Source organism: Puntigrus tetrazona, chromosome 22 (genome assembly GCF_018831695.1).
Source record: "Puntigrus tetrazona isolate hp1 chromosome 22, ASM1883169v1, whole genome shotgun sequence".
Lineage (NCBI taxonomy): Eukaryota > Metazoa > Chordata > Actinopteri > Cypriniformes > Cyprinidae > Puntigrus > Puntigrus tetrazona.
In genome coordinates this window covers 9,968,826-9,994,045 of record NC_056720.1, presented here as the reverse complement: position 1 = coordinate 9,994,045, position 25,220 = coordinate 9,968,826, and the positions used below count along the sequence as shown (strand labels likewise).

The window sequence follows — 25,220 nt, the reverse complement described above, 5'->3', positions numbered from 1 at the left end:
GCAGAATAGTAATAGATTAACGGAGAAACTTAAATTACTCAAAGTAATAGCTGACTGATGTGGGTCTTTGTAATGGTCCACAACGATACGGATTTCTTCAGAAAAAGTTGCCAAAGAGCAATGCAACTATTTTATTTGCAGCAATTAAGATGTATTTCCACTTGTTTTGCATTTTTATTTCAATATTAATTCCTATATTTTATACATATACTTAATAGTTACCATTAACAAAAAATATAACTAAAATAACAAATATATTGTGATTTGTTATAATATTAACATTTCTTAGTTCTGTTAACAAAAAAATAAATTAAACTTAACACTGTGGGAGTTTCAGGAAAAAAATGAGAACCATAAAATTGAACTACAATAGAATCAAGTTATTTTTTGAATACTCAACACGAAACATTTCACAATATATTTGGATTTTTGAATGAATTTCAATTAGATTTGAAACAACCTGAGAATACTGCAGCTTATTTTGTTCCTTAAAAACTTATTTCTACATCCCCGCCATTCGTCTTTCATTTATATCAAATGAACATGTCCACTCTGACGAAAGGCCATTTCACCCATCGAGTCAAATCACCCACACGCCACATGAAACAGGTTAAAATTAGTTTTTATTATAATTATTAACTGATAGAGCAGAAACAGATGAAAAAAAAAATTTTTTTGTTTTATTATTATTATTTTTTTACAATTCTTAAAAGAGGTGCTCCACAATAAACAACGGCAGCATCTCAGGGGGAAATGGAATGGTGTTAGTTGTCAGCAGCAGGCAGTAGTCAGAACAGCAGTCAGAAACGGGGGGGGCCTCTGTGTCCGAAAGGCTCCACGGGCATTCATGATCACTGAACGGATCACCTCGAGAAAAGCGAAAAACAAATCGACTGAAGCAGAACTGACTCAACGCGTTCATGGACTGCGATGACAAAAAGGACCCGAGCTGTCGTATATAACATACATAACTGTTTAGCTAAAATACCAAATGTACTGCTAGCAAATCAAATCAGATGAAAGGAAAATAAGAGATGGTAAAAATAACATGACCACCACCTAACAGGTAGGACTCAATTTAGCTAAGATTGTGTGCTACATTCAATAAGCAGTAATGCTTTCAACCCAAACATTTCCTTTAAGGAAAATTTAAGCCGTGACTTAAGCGGCACGACTTCCAACAGGATCTTAAAAAAAAAAAAAAAAAAAAGGCAGACAGGACGTGAATGAACTGCGCATTAGACAAAAGAAGTTTGCATTTAAACATCCTAAATACAGTCCAATCTTAAATTCACAAGGCTTTGTAACTATTTGGAAAGAGCTAATGGGATATCCTTCATCTAAAGTGACATTTATAAATAATACAACATCCAAATATTACCTAGATGCTGTTACAAGAAAGCCTATGGGGGGGGAGCACATCACAACGGTAACTAAAAGCGTAACATAGCCATTGTTTCTGCAAAGAAAAAAAATAAAAATAAAATACCGTCAGGCTCATAAACAAATCGCTCAAACATGAAGGTCTATTAGTAGTCCTGTTGCGGCTGCTGCTTTTTGTTAGTTACGTCCATCTCTGTAACCATCCCTGATGCACAATTCTCGGATAAATGTCTTTTATAAGCTTACAAAGAAGAAGAAAAAAAAAAAAGAAACAACCCAAAGTATTCAAAAATACACACTACACCAGCAGATGTATAACCACCTCAACAGTATAACAATTCCTTAAATTTCAAGCCTTTAAAAAAAGGCCATTTTGAAAAGGGTGGAATGAGTCCACAGTGAAGCTAAAAACAAAACAAAAAAAAGCAATGTATTGACATCAAATACACAAACATACACTCCCATATCTGTTCAGGGGACGCTGTGGGTCGGAAAACGTAGCTAAAGCTGTGTAGATGGTCCCTGGCGTCATGCAGGAACTCTACGGTCCTGTGTCCTCCACTTCCTGTGGGGAAAAGTGTCCATGAGCCTCTAGAAACTTTAAACGGAGGCTTTAGTTTCGCAATAATGGCGCAAGTACTCCACCTGGAGGGCCGTGAATTGGGAGTTGTGGGTGATGTGTATTAGACCACTAGAGCCCGTTGGGTAATGGAGGGATTCAGTAGATAGCTACAAAGGCCTGTAGAAAAGGTCCTTGGGTCTCCTTGATCACTGATCCCGGTACAGTTCTCCTCTAGGACGCTTGTTGGCCTATGGGGTCTTACCTTAGACTGTACAACTAAGAGTCTCAGGAACAAAGGAGAAATAGAGCGAAAATATAGTTTTTTTTTTCATTTTTATTATTGCTTAACGGCTGGCTGTCTGATACTGATAACCGACCGAATGTCCAAAAAGACAGGATTATAATTCTGAGAAATTTGAGAGCGATTGACATCAGGGCATTATTTCCATGTGTTTGCCGTTTGGGAAATGGAGCGGGAAGGGATCATGTCCAAGAGGTACTCTCGCTGACGGTCCACCGGAGACGTCGTCCTGTGTACAGACAGACTGGGGTTCACGTAAGCCATGGTGACACCTGTCACGGGGAGAAAGGGAAGCGGTTATAGACTTTGAAAAAAAATTTAAAAAGAGCATTTCTAAAAGATACTACACTACATTAAGCTAAATTAGCTTTGACTTTAAAAACAAGGGTGCAAAGAAACAGGGTTGATGGTAACAGGATTGACAGTTAAACAAATCAAAAAACTGTTGTTTCCTATGACAAAAATCATGATAACGGAGTTGAAGATTTTAAGATTTTCTGCTTCTGCCGTGCCTAGTAATGCAATCTTTTATTTCAGGAAAAAAAAATTAACTTACAACTCAAATGTAGAAAGGACGTCATAACAGTGTTAATAATATAACACTCAAAATTGTAATAATTTATGATGATGGTAACAGGGTTGACCACTTAGGATTGTTCACTTCTTGGACATCTAGGGATACTAACTTGAGCAAAAACCATGTATAATTTTTATTTTATTTTTTTTGCATGTTAGCCCTTTGCAGTCAATCAGCTCAATATACACACACACACACTTAAAAAAAAAAACCTACAGATAAAAAGGAAAAAAGAAGAGACAGGAAAGGGACAAAGTGTTTTTTTTTTTTGTTAAGTAGGCATTATCTACCTGCAGTGCCGCTGTTCTGTTTCCTCCAGGTATTGGTGGTGGGGTTTCTGCTGCTGGTGCCCTTTTCCCCAGCCCTCACGACATGCTTACCTGGCCTGCTGACCAGTGCGGCGGCGGTGACGGCGTTCTGGAGCTGGGAGGAAGTGGAGAAGCTGTGGCTCACCCCGCGAGCCCCCGCACTCACCGCCTGCTGCACGCTACGGGACAGCTGGCCTGGAGTCTGAGGGAAACAACATGCTGAAGTCAGAAAATGACACAGTCGGGACAAAAGCAACCTCGACAGGAGTGACCATTACCTGCTTGATGGTGTGGTATCTCCCGACTGACGTCCCCCTGCTGCTCTGCTGGGTCAGCGACGCTGTGCTCACCTGCTTGTACTGCGGTGACACCAGCACATGATCGGACTTAATCACGGGCGAGGATGAAGAAGATGAGGTGGTGGAGGTCTTGGAGACGGGCGAGGCGGCCTGCTGCAGGATGCGCTGCTCGATCTCTTGCTCCTGCTGCAGGGCTTTGACGAAGGCGGCCTTCAGGCGGCTGGTGTGCTCAGCCTTCAGGGCCTTCTTCTGGTTGGAGCTCATGCAGTGCTCACAGAGGATGGAGCCGCTGCTCTTCTCCTGCCTCCAGCGAGAGGTGAAGTCCGTCTGGCACTGGGCGCAAGTGAAGGGCTCCTTGGTTGCCGTGGTAGAAGCAGACTCTGCCTGCTGCTGCTTACCTGGAAAGCAAGTAAGTGACTTTAGCATGGCGTTGGGTTAGATGTCGTAAATGCATGCTATTAGGGTGTACCCACTTTTAGCCAGTGTATCGAGCAGGTTCTGGACCACCATTTCCAGGCCCACCAGGTAGATGAACTCATTATTAGCTGCAGAAGGCAGGAAATTGAGCTCCGGTGCTGGAGGTTTAGGTGGCGGTATCTCAAGCAGGGTTTTTTCCAGCTGTTTCCGTAACGCAAGCTTGGCAGCGGCCTGTCGGCTGGCAGGAGACTCACTGACAGAGGCGCTGCTGCCCAGACCAGACTGAGAGCTCTTCAAACCGGTGGAAGATGCCTGGACAAGGAAAAAACATTATGTCAGATTATGTGAACTAGATTTAATTTATGTTAATGAGGGAAAATCTGTATTAAGTTAGTTAACACAAGATACAGATATAATACATTTACAAAAATTGTCATACACTTGCATATAAAAATTCTATACCTATAGAAATAAATACAGCTAGAGATAAAATTTCATAAATGCTGAGATTATATATATATATATATATATATATATATATATATATATATATATATATATATATATATATATATATATATATATATATATATATATATATATATATATATATACTTAGCATTATAAATACATTTGCAACATCAACTAATATTATTGCTATTGCAATTACCCTTATAAATATAAAAACTAAAAATGGTATACAACAATGAGAGTGACCTGTGAGACCAGGACGTTTGCATTGGCCACACGGATGAGGCCCTGCTGGATGATCCTCTGGCCCTGCACCTGTACGGTGGGTACGGAGGTGCGAGCGCCCAGCAGCAGAGGAGGAGGACCAGACCCCGAGTGCTGCTGCTGCCGCAGGTTCGCTATCTGCTGCGGGGTCACAGAGATGGGCTGTAACACACACATCACAAAGTAAGGATTTGTAAAACAGGTCAAATTAATTTAGAGGTAATCTACCACATCAGTACATACCTGGGAGCCTCTGACTAAGGGTGGCATGACTACGGTATTATGGGAGCCATGCTTGGAGACCTGCGCTCCACCTCGAACCAGAGGAGGAGGAATGACTGTCCCTGAGTTTCGATTGGAGACCTGAAAAAACAAAACATGTATTGAAGTCTTAATAGCAGTTCATGGTTTAGCTTTAGGAAACACACCGAGACCATTGCAGAAACACTGGCCCAGAATGTTATTATTATTATTTTATAAGCCGAGGAATCAGAGGAAATTATCTTTTTGTGACTTTCGGTTTAAAAGTTATTCAACATTTTCTGAGCTAGAGAGTTTAAAATTAAAGACTTCAAAGTTTCTATAGATATTTTATTTATTTATATACATAGACACACAGCATATATTTACATGTAAATATTAATATAATAATTAATATCCATAAATATATTTAATATACAAAACATTTGACAACACTAGTTACTTCACTCATTATCTCTATTAATGACATACTACTGGACACATACTGATTTAAACACACCATCATGAGGTCACGTGCATTGTAGTTTAGTACCGTTTTAAAGTGTTTAGCCTAGTTTTACACATTTTTACTGACCTGTAGGGGTCCTTTAGTGGACGAGATGCTGCCCCTGACGAGCGGCGGAGGAGCAGCCACAGAATTGGTTGACTGCAAAACATAAGCAGGCAGGGTGAGATCAGATTGAACTTCATGCATCTTTGTTGTTGCATCTGACAACCTTGCTTTTTTTTTTTTTACCTTTTGCACAACATCTTTTTGGGTCTGACTCTGTCTAAGTTTCTTCAGCAGGACGAGTTTGGCCTCCTGCAGACGCAGTTCTTCCTGTAGCTGCTTGATGATGCGCTCGCGTTCAGCCGGGCTGCTTTTCTGCTTGTGACATGGACAATAAAAAAAAATTAAAAAAAAGTGACTTTAGCAAGCAAACAAGCAGAAGATCTGATGAATTGCTATATCAAGCGCAAAACATCTGTAGATACAATGCCCTGAGAAGACATTACCATTAGCATCTCAGTATCGGTCTTCTTAAAACTGTAGCCGACCCCATTCATACAAGGACTAGAGGGCTCATTGTCCGACAGAACAATGACATCATCTGGCGTCGGAGGTCGCTCTTTCTTTATGTCACTAAGAGACAGAAAAGAAAACATGAGCATTGGCTGAAAACATTATGATACACAGTGAAGTTCATTTTTGTTTTTGCTATACATACACACACGTATGGGTAAAACAAAAAACGAAAAAGGGTTTAACGTTGTTTCAGTTTAAATTAATTGCATTTTTTTGTTTTACTGAGCCACAATTAAAACATAAATCACACATTTTCCCCGATATGCTAAATTTATCCACTGTCATTCAGTGTGACAACCTTATTAACAACAAATCAATAAATGACATTAAGATGAATTGCATTCACCTCAAATACGAAGTAGTTGCAATTTTACTTTTTGTTTTAAACTGACAAATGGGTAAAACCTAGGATCATTTAAAACAATAAAATGTAATATGCTTCCTTATTCTTTAATATTTTAATATGTAAAAGTCAGAATAAGCATGTTGTTTGAATTATTATATTATTAATAGTAATGTAACATTATTTCAATTAAACGTTGCCATTTTATTCTCCAAAAACCTATTTGAAACCTTTTCTTGCCTTCTATGGACATAAAATCACTTGTGATTTTTTGTCTTTGTCCCATACTCATACACACCCCTCATACTATCTACTAAGGGCATTGCTCATCACCCTTCTGCTGCATTTTCTGCACTACCCACTAGAGGTCATCCTGAGACAACCGATTGTACATTTTGCAGTCAAAACACTTGAAGGAGTTGCTCTTCACGGAAGTCCCTCAAGTATTATCAGAAGGTCTCATAACACGAAAACACAGCATTTTTATGGTCAGATTAGATACACAAGCAGCTCTGAACGCAAGTCAGCCCAAACAAGAAGAGAAATATGAGAGCGATGTCGTGACGACGTCTCTTAAGGACACTAGTGCTCTACCCAGATGGGTCTACGGCCCCTCCTGAGGGACGGAGGAGGAGGGGGATGGGATGGCCAGCGGCCAGGCCATTGTGTACTCGGTCCTCAACTTTCACTGTAGACTGGTCGCTCGAATATCAAAAGACACCAGCTTTCACGCTCCTACCAGCCGCCGATGGGTTACGAGGCGAGCGTCAGAGAGAAATCTGCTGAAGGTCTTTTGCTGCTTATAGGATAAGGGTCACATACGCAAACACGCACTTGCCAACAGCGAAATTAGCTTCTTGAGAACCACTGCTGCAGCTACATTTTTTAAACAAAATGTTCGCAAAAACAAATGTGTTGCTATGGTGTTGTTGTTTGGGCTCTGCCAGGTGGTTTCTAGGGCCTTCTAATTGGATAAATACGATTCAAGTCTAAAGCGTTTTCTTCGCCAATTGAAGTGCAATGAGCAGCGAAAGAGAACTCTTTTCACTATATGATGGAGTTTTGCACTACATGTGGGAGTTTTGAGTCATTTCTGACGCAAAAATAAACTTGTACGTGTCAGGAAAAATTCCCACCTTTGAAAGTATCCTTGAAAACAGTATTGGATCCGGCAGCTCTTAAAGTGACAGCAGTCTAATATTCCTATATTATATTTTATATAAATAATAATCTGTCAATCAAGTTAGATTTCTAACTACTCTAAACCAAATCCATTTTGTAACATTTCATCAAAAAAGTGAATATACAGTTAATTTATACAATGTGTGTGGCATTTCTTATATATTTGCTCTACTGCAAGTATTTTTGTCTTAATGATTGTAATTCGTTTCTTTTTCATATTTAAATCACTGACTGTTTACTTGTCTTCAGTTAGGGTGTGGCAAATGGAAACGGTTTTCAAGCTAAGGATTTATTTTTCAAGCTAAAGTTTTTAAGTTTAACCAAGTAAGGTTACCTTAAACCAAGGTAAACATTTTGCTATTCTTGTGGAGAATGCATGCAAGTCCCATCACAGACAGCCAGCTTTATTTTTCTTTGTGTTCATTTTGAAAAGTTTATCTTTGCTCTTTTTTTATTATTATTCCATTTCTTCTAAGCATTCTGTAATTTATTACTCTGTATATATTAAAGCGCACAGTGTACGTTGTTGTGCTTTTAAAGAACAACAAGGAATCATTGCAAGGTTATTGTTTTAGGTTGTTGTTAGGGCATTGCTAAGGAGTCTAGAGTTTCCCCAAGTCTTCAAGTCATTCTGATCCCTAGACATGGTTGAAGGTCCTTTGCACCAAATGATTATAATGTACATTACAGCTTTAAGAAGAAATAGTGCACTTCTGGAAGTATCACACATTGAAACAGGATCAGGTAAATGCTCTGAAAGACGGCTCTTTCAAGTAAACGGGCAGGAAGAAAACACGTATCCCTGGACAGCACTTGAGCTTCCTTAAAAGCAAACCGGCCAATTAAACGCATCCATTGAAAAAAAAAAAAAACCCCACCACATGCCCAAGTTTACAGGAATCACGAACCACAGGTTTCTCATGACGTGCGCAGCCAGAACTTCATCGGAATTGACTTCATATCACTTCCTGTGTGTATTAACCAGCACCAACAAGATCACATGATGCAAGAATTTCCCTCTGGTCACGTGACTCACACCCTCCCTTTTCTTTAACTGTTCCTGCCAGTGTGGAAACCATGGCAACGGCCGGCTCAAACCAGTTTGTGACATAGGCCTCGTTTTGCAAAGTCAGGCAGGGTTCAGGTGCGACAGAAAACGCTTTGGACGACGACTTTTTTTTCTCCCCAGAAGGGCAGAGCGCCACTCGAGAGGAGGCCGGCATGCTGAGCAAGCACATATCCGAGCGTGGTCTTAGGGAAAAGTTGAGTGTGCGACGGTCGTGTTTGTGGAGTGTGACATCTTTCAACTCAACTTTCTGCCCCTCCCCCATCCCGCATGGCATCGGGCCACCTCCTTTGTTCTTTATCGTGAGCTTCACTCTGGCTCATCACGACTTCTGTTTGTCTTTTACATTAATCATGTATTCACCAACGAATAGGAACTGCCTTCAGTTTACCGTGCACCATTCAGGATCGGTCGAACATCCAAAACAAACATTCTAAAACTAAGCGTCCAGGTAAATTACCACCATTTTAAACACTTTAGCATTTCAAGATCAATCAAAAAAAAAAAAAAAAAAAAAAAAAAAAAAAAAAAAAATCACTTGACTAGCAACCACCCAGAAGCCAACGCCACAGCAACTTGGCAATAAACCACTACGAACAGCTCAGGCCTAAGCCAACAAGCTACAAATGCCACTTATTTTGAAGATGCGAAACATTAGTTTAGCATTTTTTTTTACTATTCAGACAACGGTCGAGAACGGAAAGAAAACAAAAGTAATTATGCTGAATTAAGCTGTAAAGTGTGGTGTTTACATTTTACAGTACAGCTCAACTTTAAAGCTGATTACTATGTGGACTAATAAATTAAAGTTGCGTGAAGTAACATTTTATGCATTATGAATGAATGCTAAACTTAATATGTAATCATATATATTTAGATTACGCATGCTATTCAATATGTAAGCATTACAGTGATATGCAAATCGGCATATTTGAATGATTTCTGAAGGCTAAAGATAGGAGTAATGATGCTGAAAATTCAGCTTTACAATCCCAGAAATAAACTGCATGTTTTTCACAATAGCCCTTACTGTATTTTTTATCAAATATATGCATACTTGGTGATTGTATGCATTGGTTTTTCACATACTCTCGCTCTCCCTCTCCAAACATCTGGATGGGTCAGTACGTTTATGATTAATTTTTTGCATTTAAAATGTACATTTTTTGGATGCAATCGTCATCTCTCGTACACTTCGTCATACGCGCTTCACTAAACTTCACCTGAAAGCGGGTGCACATGCTTTCAACCCTGCACGGTTTCTGACCCAATACAATCGAATAGTTTTATTTTTTGATGTTGTTTAAAAACACCGAGCTAATCTCAATTCATACACGCGGTAATTAATCATGGCCTCGAGTTTATAAAACCAGCGAAGCAAAAAAGCACCACCACAGCGAGCTCAGGCACTTCTCTTTTGCATCTACTTGATACCTTGTTGACTTTGCATTTAGCAGATGCTTTATATTCAGTGCTACGAGCGCAGCGTCTCCGGGGAGCAAGGTGAGGTTAAGTGCCCTCAACGCAAACATAAAAGCGAACCGGCAGGACCAGGATCGCGCTAAATCTCCAGTTCACGGGTCGCTGCTACCACTGCAACCAACAATTGAGTTATTTGATTTAAAAGGAGACTTGGGAATTTGAAAAGTGCGTTTATATGTTCAAGATACCTCTTAGATGTGCTCATGTCCACAGGCTCGTCGCTGGTCTGCACCTCCACCTTGATGGTGGCCTTCACCTCCCCGGCCCGCAGGATGTTAGCCACCTTGTTGGCCTGTTCGCTTCTGGTCTTGAGTCCATCCACAGCTCCCAGCTCTCCTTTCTCCAGCTTGACCCTCTTCAGGTCGGCCTCCGAAGCAGGGGCATCTCGCTCCAGCGCCCGCTTTTGACTACGCGTCTGACGCACTGCGTCCTCAGACATCTTCTCGCCTGTAAAACAATATCACAGAGTCAGGCGCATTCAGGAAGTTAGCCATATATAAAACGGTCCTTTCTGGTTTTTGAATCTGATTGGCTGAGAGCTTTTTCCAGCAGTGCGATATATTAGTGATAACAGAACTCTTGCTTCAGAAATTATTCAAGGTAGAGATCCTTTGTTTTAGATGGCTTACACACAGGACTGTCTGAAGCCAGTAATATTAAACCGTCTAAAACATATATTGAATCATCACCAACACAACATTATATAATACATAGCACCCAGGCTCTACTTTGGACATTAAGTGGCAACATGAAACAATATTAAAACTATTTACTGCACCAGAGTGCAATAAATAAATTATTATTATTTATAGTAGTATATCATCATCATCATTATAATTTAGTGCTGTCTAATGATAAAACTGCTTTCAAAATAAAAGTTACATAATGTGTGTGTATATATATATATATATATATATATATATATATATATATATATATATACACACACACACACACATATACACACACACACACACAAATACATAAACATACAATATATATTTTGAAAATAGGTTCATGTATTTACGTATATATTTGTTCATATATATATATATATATATATATATATATATATATATATATATAAACATTTACACATGTATCGTTGTGTTTTATACACAAATTTGCAGAGTACACTATATAAACAAAATTATTTATAATGTGACTAATCTCAATCAATTGTTTGACAGCACTATTATTACTATTATTACTATTATTATTATTATACTTGTGAATTTAAACTATTACTACAAAAATACATTTTATAAAAAGTGGTTTGTGAAAAGATCAGTTTGAGTTGATTGTAGACTAAGCAGTTAAAAAAAAAAATAATAAAATACATAAAACATTTTAAAATAAAAATACAACTAAAATATAATCACGATTTGTTGTGATGCGCTGCCATTGTTTCTTCTGAACAACTAGAGACTTCCCTTTATAGTTTGTGTGATTAAATTTCTACATTTTCTACGTGTCTCCCAGCAGCCAATAATTCAACACGCAAATCATTGCAGATGCCACAAACCATGTTAAATCTCATCGACCCCACACTATCTTGGATTGTACTTTCTTTCCCATTGTGTAGCAAAGTCCAAAAGATGAATTTGCAACAATATGCCTACGATGTAGAGTTCGTCCGAAACACGCTTCGAAACAAGTTCATATTTGACAGTTTTTTCACGTTAACCGTTTCAGACTGATCTGCGCTCCTTTTTTGGGTCTCAACCCACCGATTGAAAACTACAGGTATATGACGAACGCACCTGTACAGCACAGACGGATCTTTAAAGCCGCAGATTGACATTTCTTAAAAGACAATCCGTAAACAGGAACTACGACCAAGCCTGAAGCGTGCCAGGCTGAGAGCTTTCAAACGTGCATGCAAACCCCAACAGCCACTTACAGGAAGCAGATCCATCATTGGCATACATCAAGGCGCACACGAGACGTGCCGACCTACCTGTCTTACATGATATCAGCCATCTGATAGCAAGACAGCTGACTCAACACCCAGGCCTGCTCTCATCTGCCATGACATCACTGGGGCTCCACATGACCCTTCCCAAGATTCCATGGGACACATAAAGCATTTCCCCTGAAAACCAGTTTGAACCGGTCGGCGGACGCAGCTCGGGAGACCGAAGCAGGTTTTTAACCCCTTGAGGGACTGACTGGCAGCGAAAGCGGCCACACAGACGCGGGGAGTTTTGCCAGCGGGGGGAAGGGCTGCACGCATTCCTAAACACACGTCTTTCAGAGATGAGGAGGAAGTGTCCGCCCCTTTGTTGCTCGCAAAATAACAGCCGCCACAGTGGTCTCCGTGATAAAAGGTAGTCAATAAACCAAATGACTAGACAATGGCGGCGCATATGATCGCGCTCATCCAAACAGGCATACGCAAATCTGGCAACCTCGATTCTGAAGAGAAAGTTGGGTGTCTTTTGATCAACTTTATCTTTTGTTTGGGATTGTCACATACAGATTTTTTTTACATTTCATTTAACGCCATGTCAGCATCTTACACACACACTAAATACCAGCATACACCAAATAACTAAGTGAGTTCACTCCATAAACATGTTTTCTACATGCATTAAAAGGAGGACAGTCCATAAAATGTTTGAGACCGCACTCATGACTTATGAGCAAACAAATACTTGATAGTAGAAACATATGTGGTCATCATTAGAAAAAAATGGAAATTATGTATTTAAGGCTTTTCCAAACCCAGCGGCCTGTTTCCAAAATTTCTTGGAAGTTGTTGATTATTGGAAGCCTATGTTTTGCAGCTACAGCTTCAAACTTTTGTTTAATTCAGTGTTGCTTTTTGTAACCATTTACAAATGCTTTGATTTACTTGCATTGCCATTTTCACTCAAGCATCAAGTCGGTCTAACAAAACACTGATTGTTCTTGATGCATCAACTTTTCATGACCATGTAATTACTGATTGCTTGCACTGGGAAAATAATCAAATGACTACTGAATAAAAAATAAATAAAAGTAGTAAAATTTCTATCATAACATTGTAAATTTTACTTTTAAACATTTACACACGAGTGTTTGAGTGAAACTTGATGAAAAGGTGCTTTTTGTAGGATTTTGGCTCTACTAAACATAAAAACTGGCTATACATGAAGCTATATATGAATGATTTCTGAAGACTGCTGATCACATTTCATCAATTATACACTGTAACAGATTTTTGAATTAACTACTTTTCAGTTGATTAAACATTCAGAAGTGTTCCATTTTAAAAATACTGAATCGAAATGGAACAGTCTTCGAGAGATAGTTCACCCAAATGGGGAAAAATAGTCAATGGCTTAAAATTTGGTTGACAAAATTCTTTGAAATTCCTCCTTTTGTGTCCAACGGAAGAAAAAAATCTTCAGGTTTATAACCACTCATAGGTCTTAGTTCATTATGTCAAAAGTTTTATTTTTAGCTGATCTAACCATATAGTCGAACCATACTGAATCATTTCACAGTTAGCTTCTGAATGAAATCCCGTCTCGATTCACACCCCTTTGAATCAAATCTAGATTACGTCATCTAAATAGTTGGCTTAATTCGAACCTTTACATAAACTTCAGGCCGTTTTTTGATGGGATCAGATATAATTATCAATGCGAAGGAAAACTGACAGGTTTGGTGACCTACTTTCAAAAACCCCGTCCAGTCAATGTATAGCGAAAGACAGAAATGCTGTCGGCCGAGTCCATTGCACAATCACGTGTCCATCGGCCAGAAAATCATTAGCTTAAAGGAATCTTTGCTGTACTTAAATGATAATGAACAACATCTAAGAAACGGTGAATCACCAGTTAAAAGGTCATACTGAGAGCGGGGCTGCCATGTTTTCACACCGAGTGACTAGTTTAGTCATACACAAGCCACTTGTTCTGGTTAGGAAATGGATGCTTGTCTGCAAGACACGTGGCTTGCAAAGCCTCATGGGAAGTGGATGGCATCAGATCCGCGCACCGCTCACGCCTCAACAACAGGGTTTGACACGACGAACCTAAAAACCTTTTTAAAAGAATCAACCCCAATTGATTCCGAAGATTCAAGCGCACCTAAAACAGGATTTAATAACAGCAAACATATTGCAGAGGATTAGTCTATTTACATCTGTGTTTGGGTTTCGCTAATTAGATTGAGATTGTGATGTCATTTGAACCACATGCTACACAGAGGTCGCGCATTTGTTTGTTTACTAACAGCTGCTAAGGAAATTCTTACATTTGAGTGACGTCTGCACGCGATAAAGCGCTAGCTGAGCGATTCTGTGTATTGGATCGTTCAGCTGTGTGAAAAACATGTCTGTTCATGCCACGCCGCGGCGAGCTGGGAGTGCGGTGACTATCCTCGCGGGGCCTGATGAAGAAGAGTCGTCTGATGTAATGACCGCCCTTAGGGCGCAGATCGAGCAAGACAATAGGAGGCATCGCTGGAGCTGTACAACAACACAGCATGGTGGCAATACAACCCAAACTGGATTGGTACGTTCAGCTGCTCAACGATAAGGACGACCCACTGGCCCGGGACAGACAGCACGGTCACTTGAACGTTCTGCTCATGGAGGGTTTTTTTTTTATTTTTTATTATATAACAGAACAAGGCAAGAATGAATTGTAATAGCATCAATAAGAACGTTATTCCAAATCATGAACCAATCAGTAATGCCAATGTATGCTATTATTGGAATTCTTTTTAAATAATAATGTTTCTACATTTTAAATGTTTTTACAAAATGTAAAGAAATCGATAATTGAAAGAAAATATTTCAACCAAAAAAATATTTTCTTTCAAGACCGTGACAAATTTGCATTCTACATTGAAGCCTTACTGAGTCCTTATAAAAAAAAAAAAATTAAATGAATATCAAATAGTTTGTTCGTTAAGGTTTATTGCAAACTTTACTAATAATAAACAAACAAAATCTAAATTATTTATTGCCAACCCTTAACAACTGGCGCCTATCCGTGTCAAAATAACCGGCACGATGCTAGCGGCTGCAATGCATTGTGAAGGCCCAAGTAAAAAAAAGAACCCAAGTGATATATGACTTTCTGCTGGATGAGCTGTAAGTCCAAGTTTAACACTTTGCGGTAGGGGTTTTGAAAAGCCCTGAACTCCAAGCATGTTAAATATCAATAACTGAAAAACCACTAATTTCACACAAGACACCTCGCTCAGAGATGAAAACCGGGACACGGGTCAAACTGCTCTGGACTACTGCCTAAGTGTTTCCTTAGAAAAACAGTGACTTTAACAGAGCTTGTCCAGTTCAGAAGGACTTCCTGATTGCGTCACCAACACATTTCACAAACCAATCAGAAGATAAAACGGAAAAACAAAGTTCCAGGTAAGTTTGCAGGGTCCAACTTGCTACAGATGTTCCTCTGGATCTCTCTCAGCTAGCACGTCTTGTCATCCAACAATGACGAAGTGGCTGCCAAGAGGGTTGAGTCAAAGGTGCCCCTGCAGGCTCCAGTCCTGCATATCAAGGGTTAAGCCCTGCCATTTTAACACCACAGACAGATCAGGCCACGAGGGTGTTACCTAACAAAATGGACGTCGTTAACCCTGTATCTGCCGGAAGATCCACCTGGTGGTGTGCCCCCTAGAAACAGGACGACACAGAGAGAAAGTACAGCCGATTGCTTTTCACGTGGGCACAAAGAATAACTTGTGCTGTAAGAACAGTCGCGAGCAGCCACCCCCTCTCCACACACACACACACAAATACACACACACACACACACGCATGCACGCGCATCTACCCATCCCCCACTGTGATCTCAAACAGACTAGAGTGCAAATGTACACTGACGCACACACACTTATACTACACTGGCCTTCAGATCAGTTATAGTCAAATTGGTAGATAAGAATAACCAGTACTTGGGCTGCACCAAAGAGCGTTTAAATTAGAGTAATTACTAGAGACGGTCACCACATACGACTTGTTGATTAGCGAGGTCAACTTGTACTTTTAGTTTTATTTTTAGCGCTTTGGGTCAATTAGCACGCTAAAACCATTTCAGAAAGTCACGTTTGAGGTTGCATTGACTGCTATAGACATTCTTTTTTTTTTTTTTTTTTTTTACATTTTGACACAAGATTGTCAGACAAGTCACAAAGGCAATCATAAATGACAAAAAAAGTTGCATTTTTACATTCAGCCTGTTGACCTGGCCAAATATCAAGCAACCGTTGTTTTAGTCTACAAAATGTTACAATTTTAAAACTGTGTTTTAAAATTCTTTACCGTCTTATGGTATACGCACACCAGAAGCGCAACGAATATCTACGTCTAAATTACTTACGGGATGTTTTGCACATTACTCTAACAAATAAAAACACTTTTCCGATACAGCTGGACGTGTCAAAACCGAAGTGTCGACAAGCTTGTCGCTGATTGGCTTGCGCGACAACGTGCCATGCGAATTTTCCATTCTAGCTGAAAGATGCACAGAAGACGCGATTGAGACTAATAATAAAAATCTGCATTTTGAATTATATAATTTATATGCACAGACCATTAGGTTATGTTTACCAGAAAATCTGCTAAAAATTATGCGTTTGTTTTTAAAAGATTTTGCATAAAGACGATAACATTGTCAAAACAATCCCCATTAATGCAGATTAACAAAAAAAATTAAAATTATGCACACCAGTAACAAACAGCCGTGAACATGCCTCTAAAACAAATACGCAACATGCAAAAAGCATGACGTCACAAATTTTTACAATTTTGCACATATTGAGAGATTTAAAAAATGTACACTTCGAAATGTTTTCAAAAATACGCATTTTCAGGTGGCTAAGACACCATTGTCGCGAGCACACAAGCAGCCAAAATGCATTTTTTTCCATTTTGAATAGAAAACACTGTCCAGAAGATGCTACCTACTCCACTTCGTTGTCGTGACGCATTTCCAACTAAAATGGAATACTAACGGTTGAAGGTTAGTAGCTGAGGACTCTCCACTTGACAGAAGAAATGCAATTTCAGAATTGATGCAAACTTCCGGATTTTGATCAATCTCCAGCAAACATTTCTTCTCTCCTCAGAACTCCCTGGATTAACTCTTTATCACAAGGCTAGGAGCGTGCGCTAACAAAGCAAATACTTTTCATTGCGATATCATTGGAAGAACGCAAACCAGCCTAATCATACTGCGTGGTTTAATTAGCTTGCTAAAAGTCTGTAAAACCTTCTTGGAAAAGCTGTAAAGATCACATGCCGACCATTTAACTACGCAAGACATTTTAAACTATCTTAGGTCTATAAAAAGGTATTCAATTGTTACAAATTCAGTATGTATGAACAAATCCATACGGACAGTTCACCTTCATAATCCCGTTGTCAAACTTAACTAATCGGCTGAGGACTTAATTTAGATTGAAGCACTTATTTTGAATGGCAGCCGGATTCTGCAGTTAATCTCTCTGGTCTGTCGGGCCGAGAGCCAGATCTACAAGAACTGATGGAGGGAAACAAGTGGATCGGCCTGGTTCTGCGTGCCATTTTAATCAAATACCAAAGCGTATTCCCTCAGACACGATTCTGTACTTCGTAACCGAATATTTAATTTACTAATTTGCGGCGATGGTTGTACAATACAACACATCATGCAGCTTTGTCGAAGAGAGGTGGGCTGTTAGGTTTCCAACTGATCAGATTTACTATTTTCAGAAGGCGGACAATAAGACCCAGACTTCCGCTGAAAGACAGATCCGAGCCATATTTAGTACCGCAGCCGTTGGAGATATTGCTTCTATACTGGGGCGAAACGCACATATAGTTAAAACAAATAAGTCCCAGAGTGTCCGAGGTGCGCAAGGACCCATAAGTCTTCGCTCTTGGATGAATACCTTAACAGTCTATTCATGTCACTACGGCACAGAGAGTTCCAGAGTTGCCGCGTCAGCAAAGTCCAGCTTTGACACACAGCGGAAAATACTGCTGGAGAAACTCTAGAAAAGCACAGAACGAGCTTCTTGGCTCGTCACAAGCCACCTTGCTCAACGCGCTGGTGAAAAACTACATATCTGAAGCAGAAATATGCAGTTTATTACTCAAGAACTTTATATTTTTCCCTATCGTGATTACAAATTAAACTTCAAGAACTTAAACTGGCCGGCCTTATTTTATAGTCAGAGTGTTAACTAGTATCACGGGCAGTACCGCTTACCTTGCTTGTAATTAAAACAAAAATTAACAGGATGAGAAACAAAACTTAAATTCTTCATATTTATAATTACACTCTCGCATGTTGGGAATTAAAAGTCGCTTTAAAATAGTTTACATTTTAAAAGAATTTTACTAATAGGTTATTAAGTATTTAAGGTAAAGTACATTGTGTTCAAAAAAAAAGCACTTTAAAGGCTACAATTAACTGATTGGTTACTGATTGGTTGGTTTTCAACAGAAGAAACCAACTCATTCAGGTTTAGACTGACTTGAGGGTAAACAACCAATCAACATGATATTTGGGTGAACTATCCTATAAAATCCACAGCATTTTTTTTTATAAATGGTTTTTTAGCCAAACTTTTTTTTTTTTTTTAAGTCGGCAACCTAATTTATGCATTCAACCAAATCACTGTCATTGGTCAGAAACACCCCAGGCCCCAAACATGGAAACACCTTGAATTGCACAACAGTATATTACATTAAAATTTAAAACAACATACAATGCTAAATACTGCACATTTTCAGCAAATGCGTTACATTATTCCCTGTAATTAAATAAATGCCTAAATCACACCAACTCAATAACAAAATATATAATAACAAAAACATATCCAAAACTACGCCAATTCAAAACCTTCCTTTCTACATTACCAAAACAAACTACTCGGATCTATTTACTATTGCGCAAGTATTTCAGTTTTTTATGAAGCCAGTAAAACCAATAACCAATAAGTGTTTTATTATCTGGCAGGATACCCCTACACAAAACCACACCTTACAGATAATGACAGTCAGCTGAAAGTGAAACGCTCAAACTCTAATACAATGGCATGTACTTTTGGTCTACAGCCAATAAAGAAGCGTCTTCTCAAAAAAAAAAAAAAAACATCCTACAGTTTTTTTATACGGCTATCTATACGTCTACAGCATTCCACCCCTGACTTTCCCAACTTCCTGATAACGTCCGATGAGATTGAACGGTAAAAAGATCACGCTAGATTGCAGTGGCCATGTGTCGGTCTCCAGCCCTTCCTGTTTACCATCGGCCACCATCTCGGATACAGCAGCTCTGGTGTGTTTCTCAGGTGCAGAAGAACGGATTTCTAAAAATCCCATCCCAGCCCTAGTTTCTGCTAAACGCACTTTGCCACAAAACTATTATTGTCGAACAAATCCCTTATGGAGAACACAGCTGGTCTTCGGGCTTGTCCTTGACGTGGCATGAGATTCGGTAAGACATGCCCGTTACGACTCACTCGAAAGGTGCCAAGTAGCTTAGCCTTTTGCTTAATAGACGCTCAACACGGTTCGCCAGGATTCGGCAACACCCGGAGCATACCAACATGACATATTGGGATGTTCTTGCCTGTAGGACCAAAAATCCAAGCGTTTGCAAGCGCTTTCATTATGTACCATTTATATACTTGGTGGTTTCTTGTGACACCGAGTTGGTTGCACCCAATTTATTTACAAAAAGCCACTCGATTCATCCTTCAGACAAAACAACTTAATCCACCACACCCTTGCAGACCAACCTTGAACTGCACCTCTGCTCCGCCATGAGAAACGGCTCAAGCATTTCAGAAGGATCACGATCTCACGCCTCATCAAAGCTGACTAACGGCGGAGGGTCGGTTGCACTTCTACACCAAGTCCAAAGTCTCAGAATTGAAACGCCTTGCATTTCAAAAGCTACGCAGATGTGAAATTCACCACAGGTCGGGCTGCGGAGATTCAACGGGATCAAGCGTTAGAGCGATATTAACCAGAGAATAATTACAAAAACAATTATGCACGTACTTGGGTAATCGACACGGCATACTTGTTACTCACACAGTTTGGCAATTACGCGCCGGCGGCGGTTGTTTACGCTCAAGGCCGCATTCATTTGATCAAAAATACAGCTACGCACATCCCAACAATTAAAAAAACCCACATTATTATTTTATTTAAATGCAACCATTGTGAGCTTTCTTCTGACGCGAATCTGAATTTTCTGTCACATGCCCTTCAGAAATCATTCTAATACACCGATTAGCTGCTAAACAGATGTTTTTCTAAGCATTTCTGTGGAAATCCTTCATTTATTCGAAATAGCAATGCTTTACTGTCACTTTTGAGAAATGAAATGCATTTTGCCACAAAAAAAACGTTATGAACGTTAGCTATGTAATCTATATTTTGTAATTCACGCCACTTATGATAACCCATTCAGATGCTGATGCAGGACAACTAGCCTGACTAGTGAAACTTTGAACTCTGCCCTTGGTCTTAACCTCTGAACTGATAACTATGTTAGTAGTCGCTAAAAACCACGCCAACTTTCAAACTGTTACCGGGATGGAGCCCATGAGCGCAATAAGAATAACCCTTTATCGTTAACTCCTTTAAACCCATCAGCGTGTCTAAACACAGGGCTCGCTGTAAATGAAAGTTGAGAACGCCTTGGTTTCACATGAACACTTTTTCGTGGCTGGTAAAAAAAACACATGACCAGTATGTCCTCCCTGAAAAATGATGTCTGTGTCAAAGGTCCATAAAAGGAAGAATGTAAAACGTGTCATAATAGAGATACCACCACCATAATTGGTGCATAAATGCATATTATGACATTATTATTTAGAGAGTCAAATAAACCATAAATCACAAGCTGCACAAAAACGTAACCAGTGGAAAACCCAGAGACTCATCCCCATGAAGCAAATGATTGATTTGCATTGAAATATTGTATCCCTCAATAAATCGTAAAATTGCCCAACAATGTTTTTTTTTACATTTTATTATGCATTGCTGTGTTTTTAACTTTCTTAGGTCTTAATAAGCAATTTCAACTCTACGGGTTTTCCACTAATTACTATTGTGAGCAGGTATGCAACATTTTTCACAACCTGTAACCTTAAAAATATTATTTTGTTTCACTGGACTGTTCAAGTGTTAAAATAATTGGTGTCCACAAATGATCTTGAATACGAGACAAAACGGGTCAATGTAACTACCCACAACCCTTAAAGCGTTAACATTTCCATGCATCAGCCCAATCCAATCCAATGATAATAAAACACAGTATCTGTCAGATCGTCCAAAGATAAAATCCAACATTTCCTAACTTCTTGTGTTTAAAAGAGGAGTTTGAGCTCAGTAAAGCTCAGTGGCAACAAACCAACTCCTAAATAAATAAAGCCCGGCGAGTTTAGTGCTGAGGAAGCAAAACTAGTTAGCTAAACCGGCTAACATCAGCTAATGCTGACTAACTCATCAACTCCAATTAGCAGGCGAGCTAAATGACTAGTTTATTTTGCCCAAACTGAAAACAATTGACAAGTTTCTTCTCTAAAGTTAATCGTTACACCGCGCTGTATCGGTATCGAAAGAGTTAGACGGAATCCGTCACATTTATTTGATGAAACGGATGGTTAAGTTTGTAAATCCTCTGTTTAACTCAACAGTCCAGTTGCTAGCGAAGCTAATGTGAAGTCAAAACACTCTGAAAACGTCCAGTTATCACTCAATCTCTCTTTATAGGAACTTACTGGGAAGATGAAACGCTTATCGGTCTTCCGAGGGACCTCCACGCGTCTAGTTGTTGTTATTTACCCTAGTATTTTCGGTGTAAAACTATCCCGGGGATCCCTCTCTGTCTATCTGCCCTGCCCGCTGCCGCTCCGGTCGCCAAATAAAGATCCTCGCTGCCTACACATGGACCCGAGTCACCGAACCGCGCATGCGCAGTGAGCACTGGCCCATATTAAGAGGAGATTTACATGAGGAAGAGCATCTTCCTAAAGTTTAAATCTTGACAAATATTTACTACGGTAAGCATAGTTTCAGCTACCATGTGTAATGCTGCTGTAAAAAGACTTTCCCCGTTACAAATATTGTTTTTCGGTTATTTATGGCAATGGTCAGACATACCTAAATGGTAAAATAAACCGCATTGCTTCAATTGAAGCGTGGCAGATTACTTGACGTTAAATCATTAACAAATGCAGAGATGTGAATATAGAAATAAATTGGTACGTGCACATCTTTATTATTCAAACACACACACACAAATAATAAATAATAATCCAGTCAATAAAATACCTCTTGTGTCAATTGCACCATAATTTCTTCTTTTGGATTAATAAATAATAATAATAATATATATATATATATATATATATATATATATATATATATATATATATATATATATATATATATATATATATATAAAATATTTTAATTATATAATAATAATATAAATATTTCTATTTAAAATGTCCAATAACCTCGGAAAGACTTTTTACGTCCTTACCGAACTCCAGAAAATCAAATCTGAAGCTACATTTTCAGTAAAATTTTATAGTAATGTACAGTGATTCACATATTTAAATGTTAAATTAAATCCTAGTACGCTACAACTTAATATGGTACATTTTTCCCGACTTCATAAGTTTCAAATATCTTTTATTGATGTTGCTTTCAAAACTAGGGCCAAAAAGTTGCTTTCCACCAGGGGGCGCTGTACGGCTCGCAAACGCCAATTCACCATTGAGCTTCATTCAAAATTAATCCAACTTTTTTTTTTTTACCGGGAGCACGCGCGTACCAAACAGTATAATCCTTAAAACGTATTCAATTTCAAATACTGGCAGCCGGCGTGAAATTGTAAGTCTCCCGCACAAATATCAAGAAAACAATTTCGTTAAAACCTTTTCCTGCAATCGCAAACGACTGCGATTGGTCCGTCCTGAAAAGCGATGAGAAAAGTATCAGAGACCACGTCGCGGCGTCGACCGCGCGGTGCAGGCTGTAACTAAACCCCTTGCTCTTATGTCTTAAGTCTTACGCGTGATGTTTAAGTCACATAAAAATACCATAAACATACCAAGTCCCTCAGCTTCCTGGAGTTGTTTCCGCCTGCCTTGAAGAGGGCGGTTGTGACCCAGGTAGAGCTCGGGATCCGGATGTAGATCTGTGGGCTTTTTGTCGACGAAATGAAACGAGCACACGTAAACTCTCTTCGGAGGACTTTTTAATTTCAGAGCCGCGAGCCAAGCCCGCTTCCTCTCCTCTTTCGTCGGCATACAGTATAAAGCGTACGGCGCAGGGCACGGGCATTCGTTTCTTATCTTCTGATGCTCTACGCAGACATTTTCTTGAAAACTCTTCAGTTTCTTCGAGTTGTTGTAGCATCCCGAAACGGCGCAGGTCGACCCGGAGCTCATGTTAAAACCCTGACGCCTCAAGTGCGCACGTCAAAATAAAAAAGTATTATTTTTAGACAGACCGGAAGCAGAACACCGGCAAGCGGAAATAGAGAAGACGTGTATTGTTTTTTTGTTTGTTTTTTTCAGTAGCACAAACAAATTAGGTAGCAATAATTAAAAGCGTATAAAAACACATTTGAAAAGTTTAGATATAAGTTTATAAGTCCTGTACTGAACTTTCATGGTTTGAATTAAACTAAATATTAGCTTGTATGTGGTTTCAAAGTACGACATCCCAGATGATTCATCCATTTATTTCCTCATGTTTTTTCTCGTCGTGGATCATAAAACGCTCATGTATACTGTTGGGTAGCCTAAGTAAGATTATGTTATATTGTTATAATACAAATCTCGAATAAAAACTAAACCAGAATCCGCTGGCCTGTAAAACTACTCGGTCAATCTCAGGCTTGAATCTCTTGTTTAGATATCTGGGGACATCTGTTGGTTGTTTTGAGGTACGACAGCTCATATATATATATATATATATATATATATATATATATATATATATATATATATATATATATATATATATATATATATATATATATATATATATATATATATATATGCAAATAAATTGGTACATGCACATCTTTATTATTCAAACACACACACAAATAATAAATAATAATTCAGTCAATAAAATACCTCTTGTGTGTCAATTGCGCCATAATTTCTTCTTTTGGATTTTAAGTGTTTTTACATGATTAAATACAATAACTTTTTGCAGAAAATGTACGTTAATTTTACATTTTCCAAAATAATTATTAATAATAGTATATATATATATATATATATATATATATATATATATATATATATATATATATATATATATATATATATATATATATATATATATATATATATATAATTTCATATATATATAATTTCATATATATATAAAATAATATAAATATTTTGGACCATAACCAGTTATGTCCAATAACCTCGGAAAGACTTTTTACGTCCTTACCGAACTCCAGAAAATCAAATCTGAATTTTCAGTAAAATTTTAAAGTAATGTACAGTGATTCACATATTTAAATGTTAAATTAAATCCTAGAACGCTACAACTTAATATGGTACATTTTCCTGACTTTATAACTTTATAATATCTTATAATTTATCATTTATAATGCAATCAGAATCAGAATCACTTTATTGCCAGGTGTGTTTACACATACGACTTATTCGTTTTAGTGACAGAAGCTCTACAGTGCAACATGATAACAAGACAAGACAGATAATAAAAAGAATTATATACAATATACAAAATATAAAAGGTGCAAAACAGCTAAAATAAAAAATAACATTCAAGTGTAAACAGGAATAATGTTTGTGCAGTGTTATGTGCAATATAATGCAACATATATATATATATATATATATATATATATATATATATATATATATATATATATATATATATATATATATATATATATATATATATATATATATATGTTGCATTATATTGCACATAACACTGCTATATATATATATATATATATATATATATATATATATATATATATATATATATATATATATATATATATATATATATATATATTACATTCTATACAAAAATAAGTATAACTAATTCAGTTAATAAATAGCAATAACTATTATTTATAATCACGTTTTTATCATTTACTATACAAATGCAGCTGTATTGTAAAATATAATTAGGCTTATATGAATAAAATTAGAATTTAACTTTGATACACAAAATCAGTTGAAGTGATTGGTGAGACCATCAACCCGG

The 25,220-nt window shown here is 38.1% G+C and overlaps 1 protein-coding gene across 3 annotated transcripts; it reads right to left on the bottom strand.

Annotated features, from left to right (window-relative positions):
- Positions 1 to 604: 604 nt before the first annotated feature.
- Positions 605 to 23,424, bottom strand: gatad2ab (GATA zinc finger domain containing 2Ab). 3 transcript variants are annotated; one of them, XR_006247720.1, is made up of 12 exons: positions 23,062 to 23,424; positions 10,171 to 10,429; positions 5,840 to 5,966; positions 5,580 to 5,708; positions 5,418 to 5,489; positions 4,826 to 4,945; positions 4,565 to 4,744; positions 3,904 to 4,159; positions 3,410 to 3,828; positions 3,114 to 3,333; positions 2,029 to 2,518; positions 605 to 1,948 (listed from the first exon to the last, which is right to left on the bottom strand). XR_006247720.1 is itself a non-coding variant. In XM_043223380.1 (11 exons), exons 1-11 carry the CDS (start codon positions 23,399 to 23,401, stop codon positions 2,385 to 2,387), a joined length of 2,256 nt encoding a protein of 751 aa, XP_043079315.1. In that variant the 5' UTR covers positions 23,402 to 23,424; the 3' UTR covers positions 605 to 2,384. The 3 variants fall into 3 exon arrangements, 2 of the variants coding, with proteins under 2 accessions (XP_043079315.1, XP_043079316.1); XM_043223380.1 differs by having other exon boundaries at positions 605 to 2,518; XM_043223381.1 differs by lacking the exon at positions 23,062 to 23,424 and adding an exon at positions 21,722 to 21,876 and having other exon boundaries at positions 605 to 2,518.
- Positions 23,425 to 25,220: the final 1,796 nt, after the last annotated feature.

Excerpts from the sequence above, each read along its gene's own strand:
- gatad2ab (XM_043223380.1), bottom strand. The coding sequence starts at position 23,401 with ATGAGCTCCGGGTCGACCTGCGCCGTTTCGGGATGCTACAACAACTCG. Across the intron at positions 5,709-5,839 it reads CCGATACTGAGATGCTAATG|AAAAGCAGCCCGGCTGAACG; the intron begins GTAATGTCTTCT and ends TGTCACAAGCAG. Across the intron at positions 4,745-4,825 it reads CCTTAGTCAGAGGCTCCCAG|CCCATCTCTGTGACCCCGCA; the intron begins GTATGTACTGAT and ends TGTGTGTTACAG.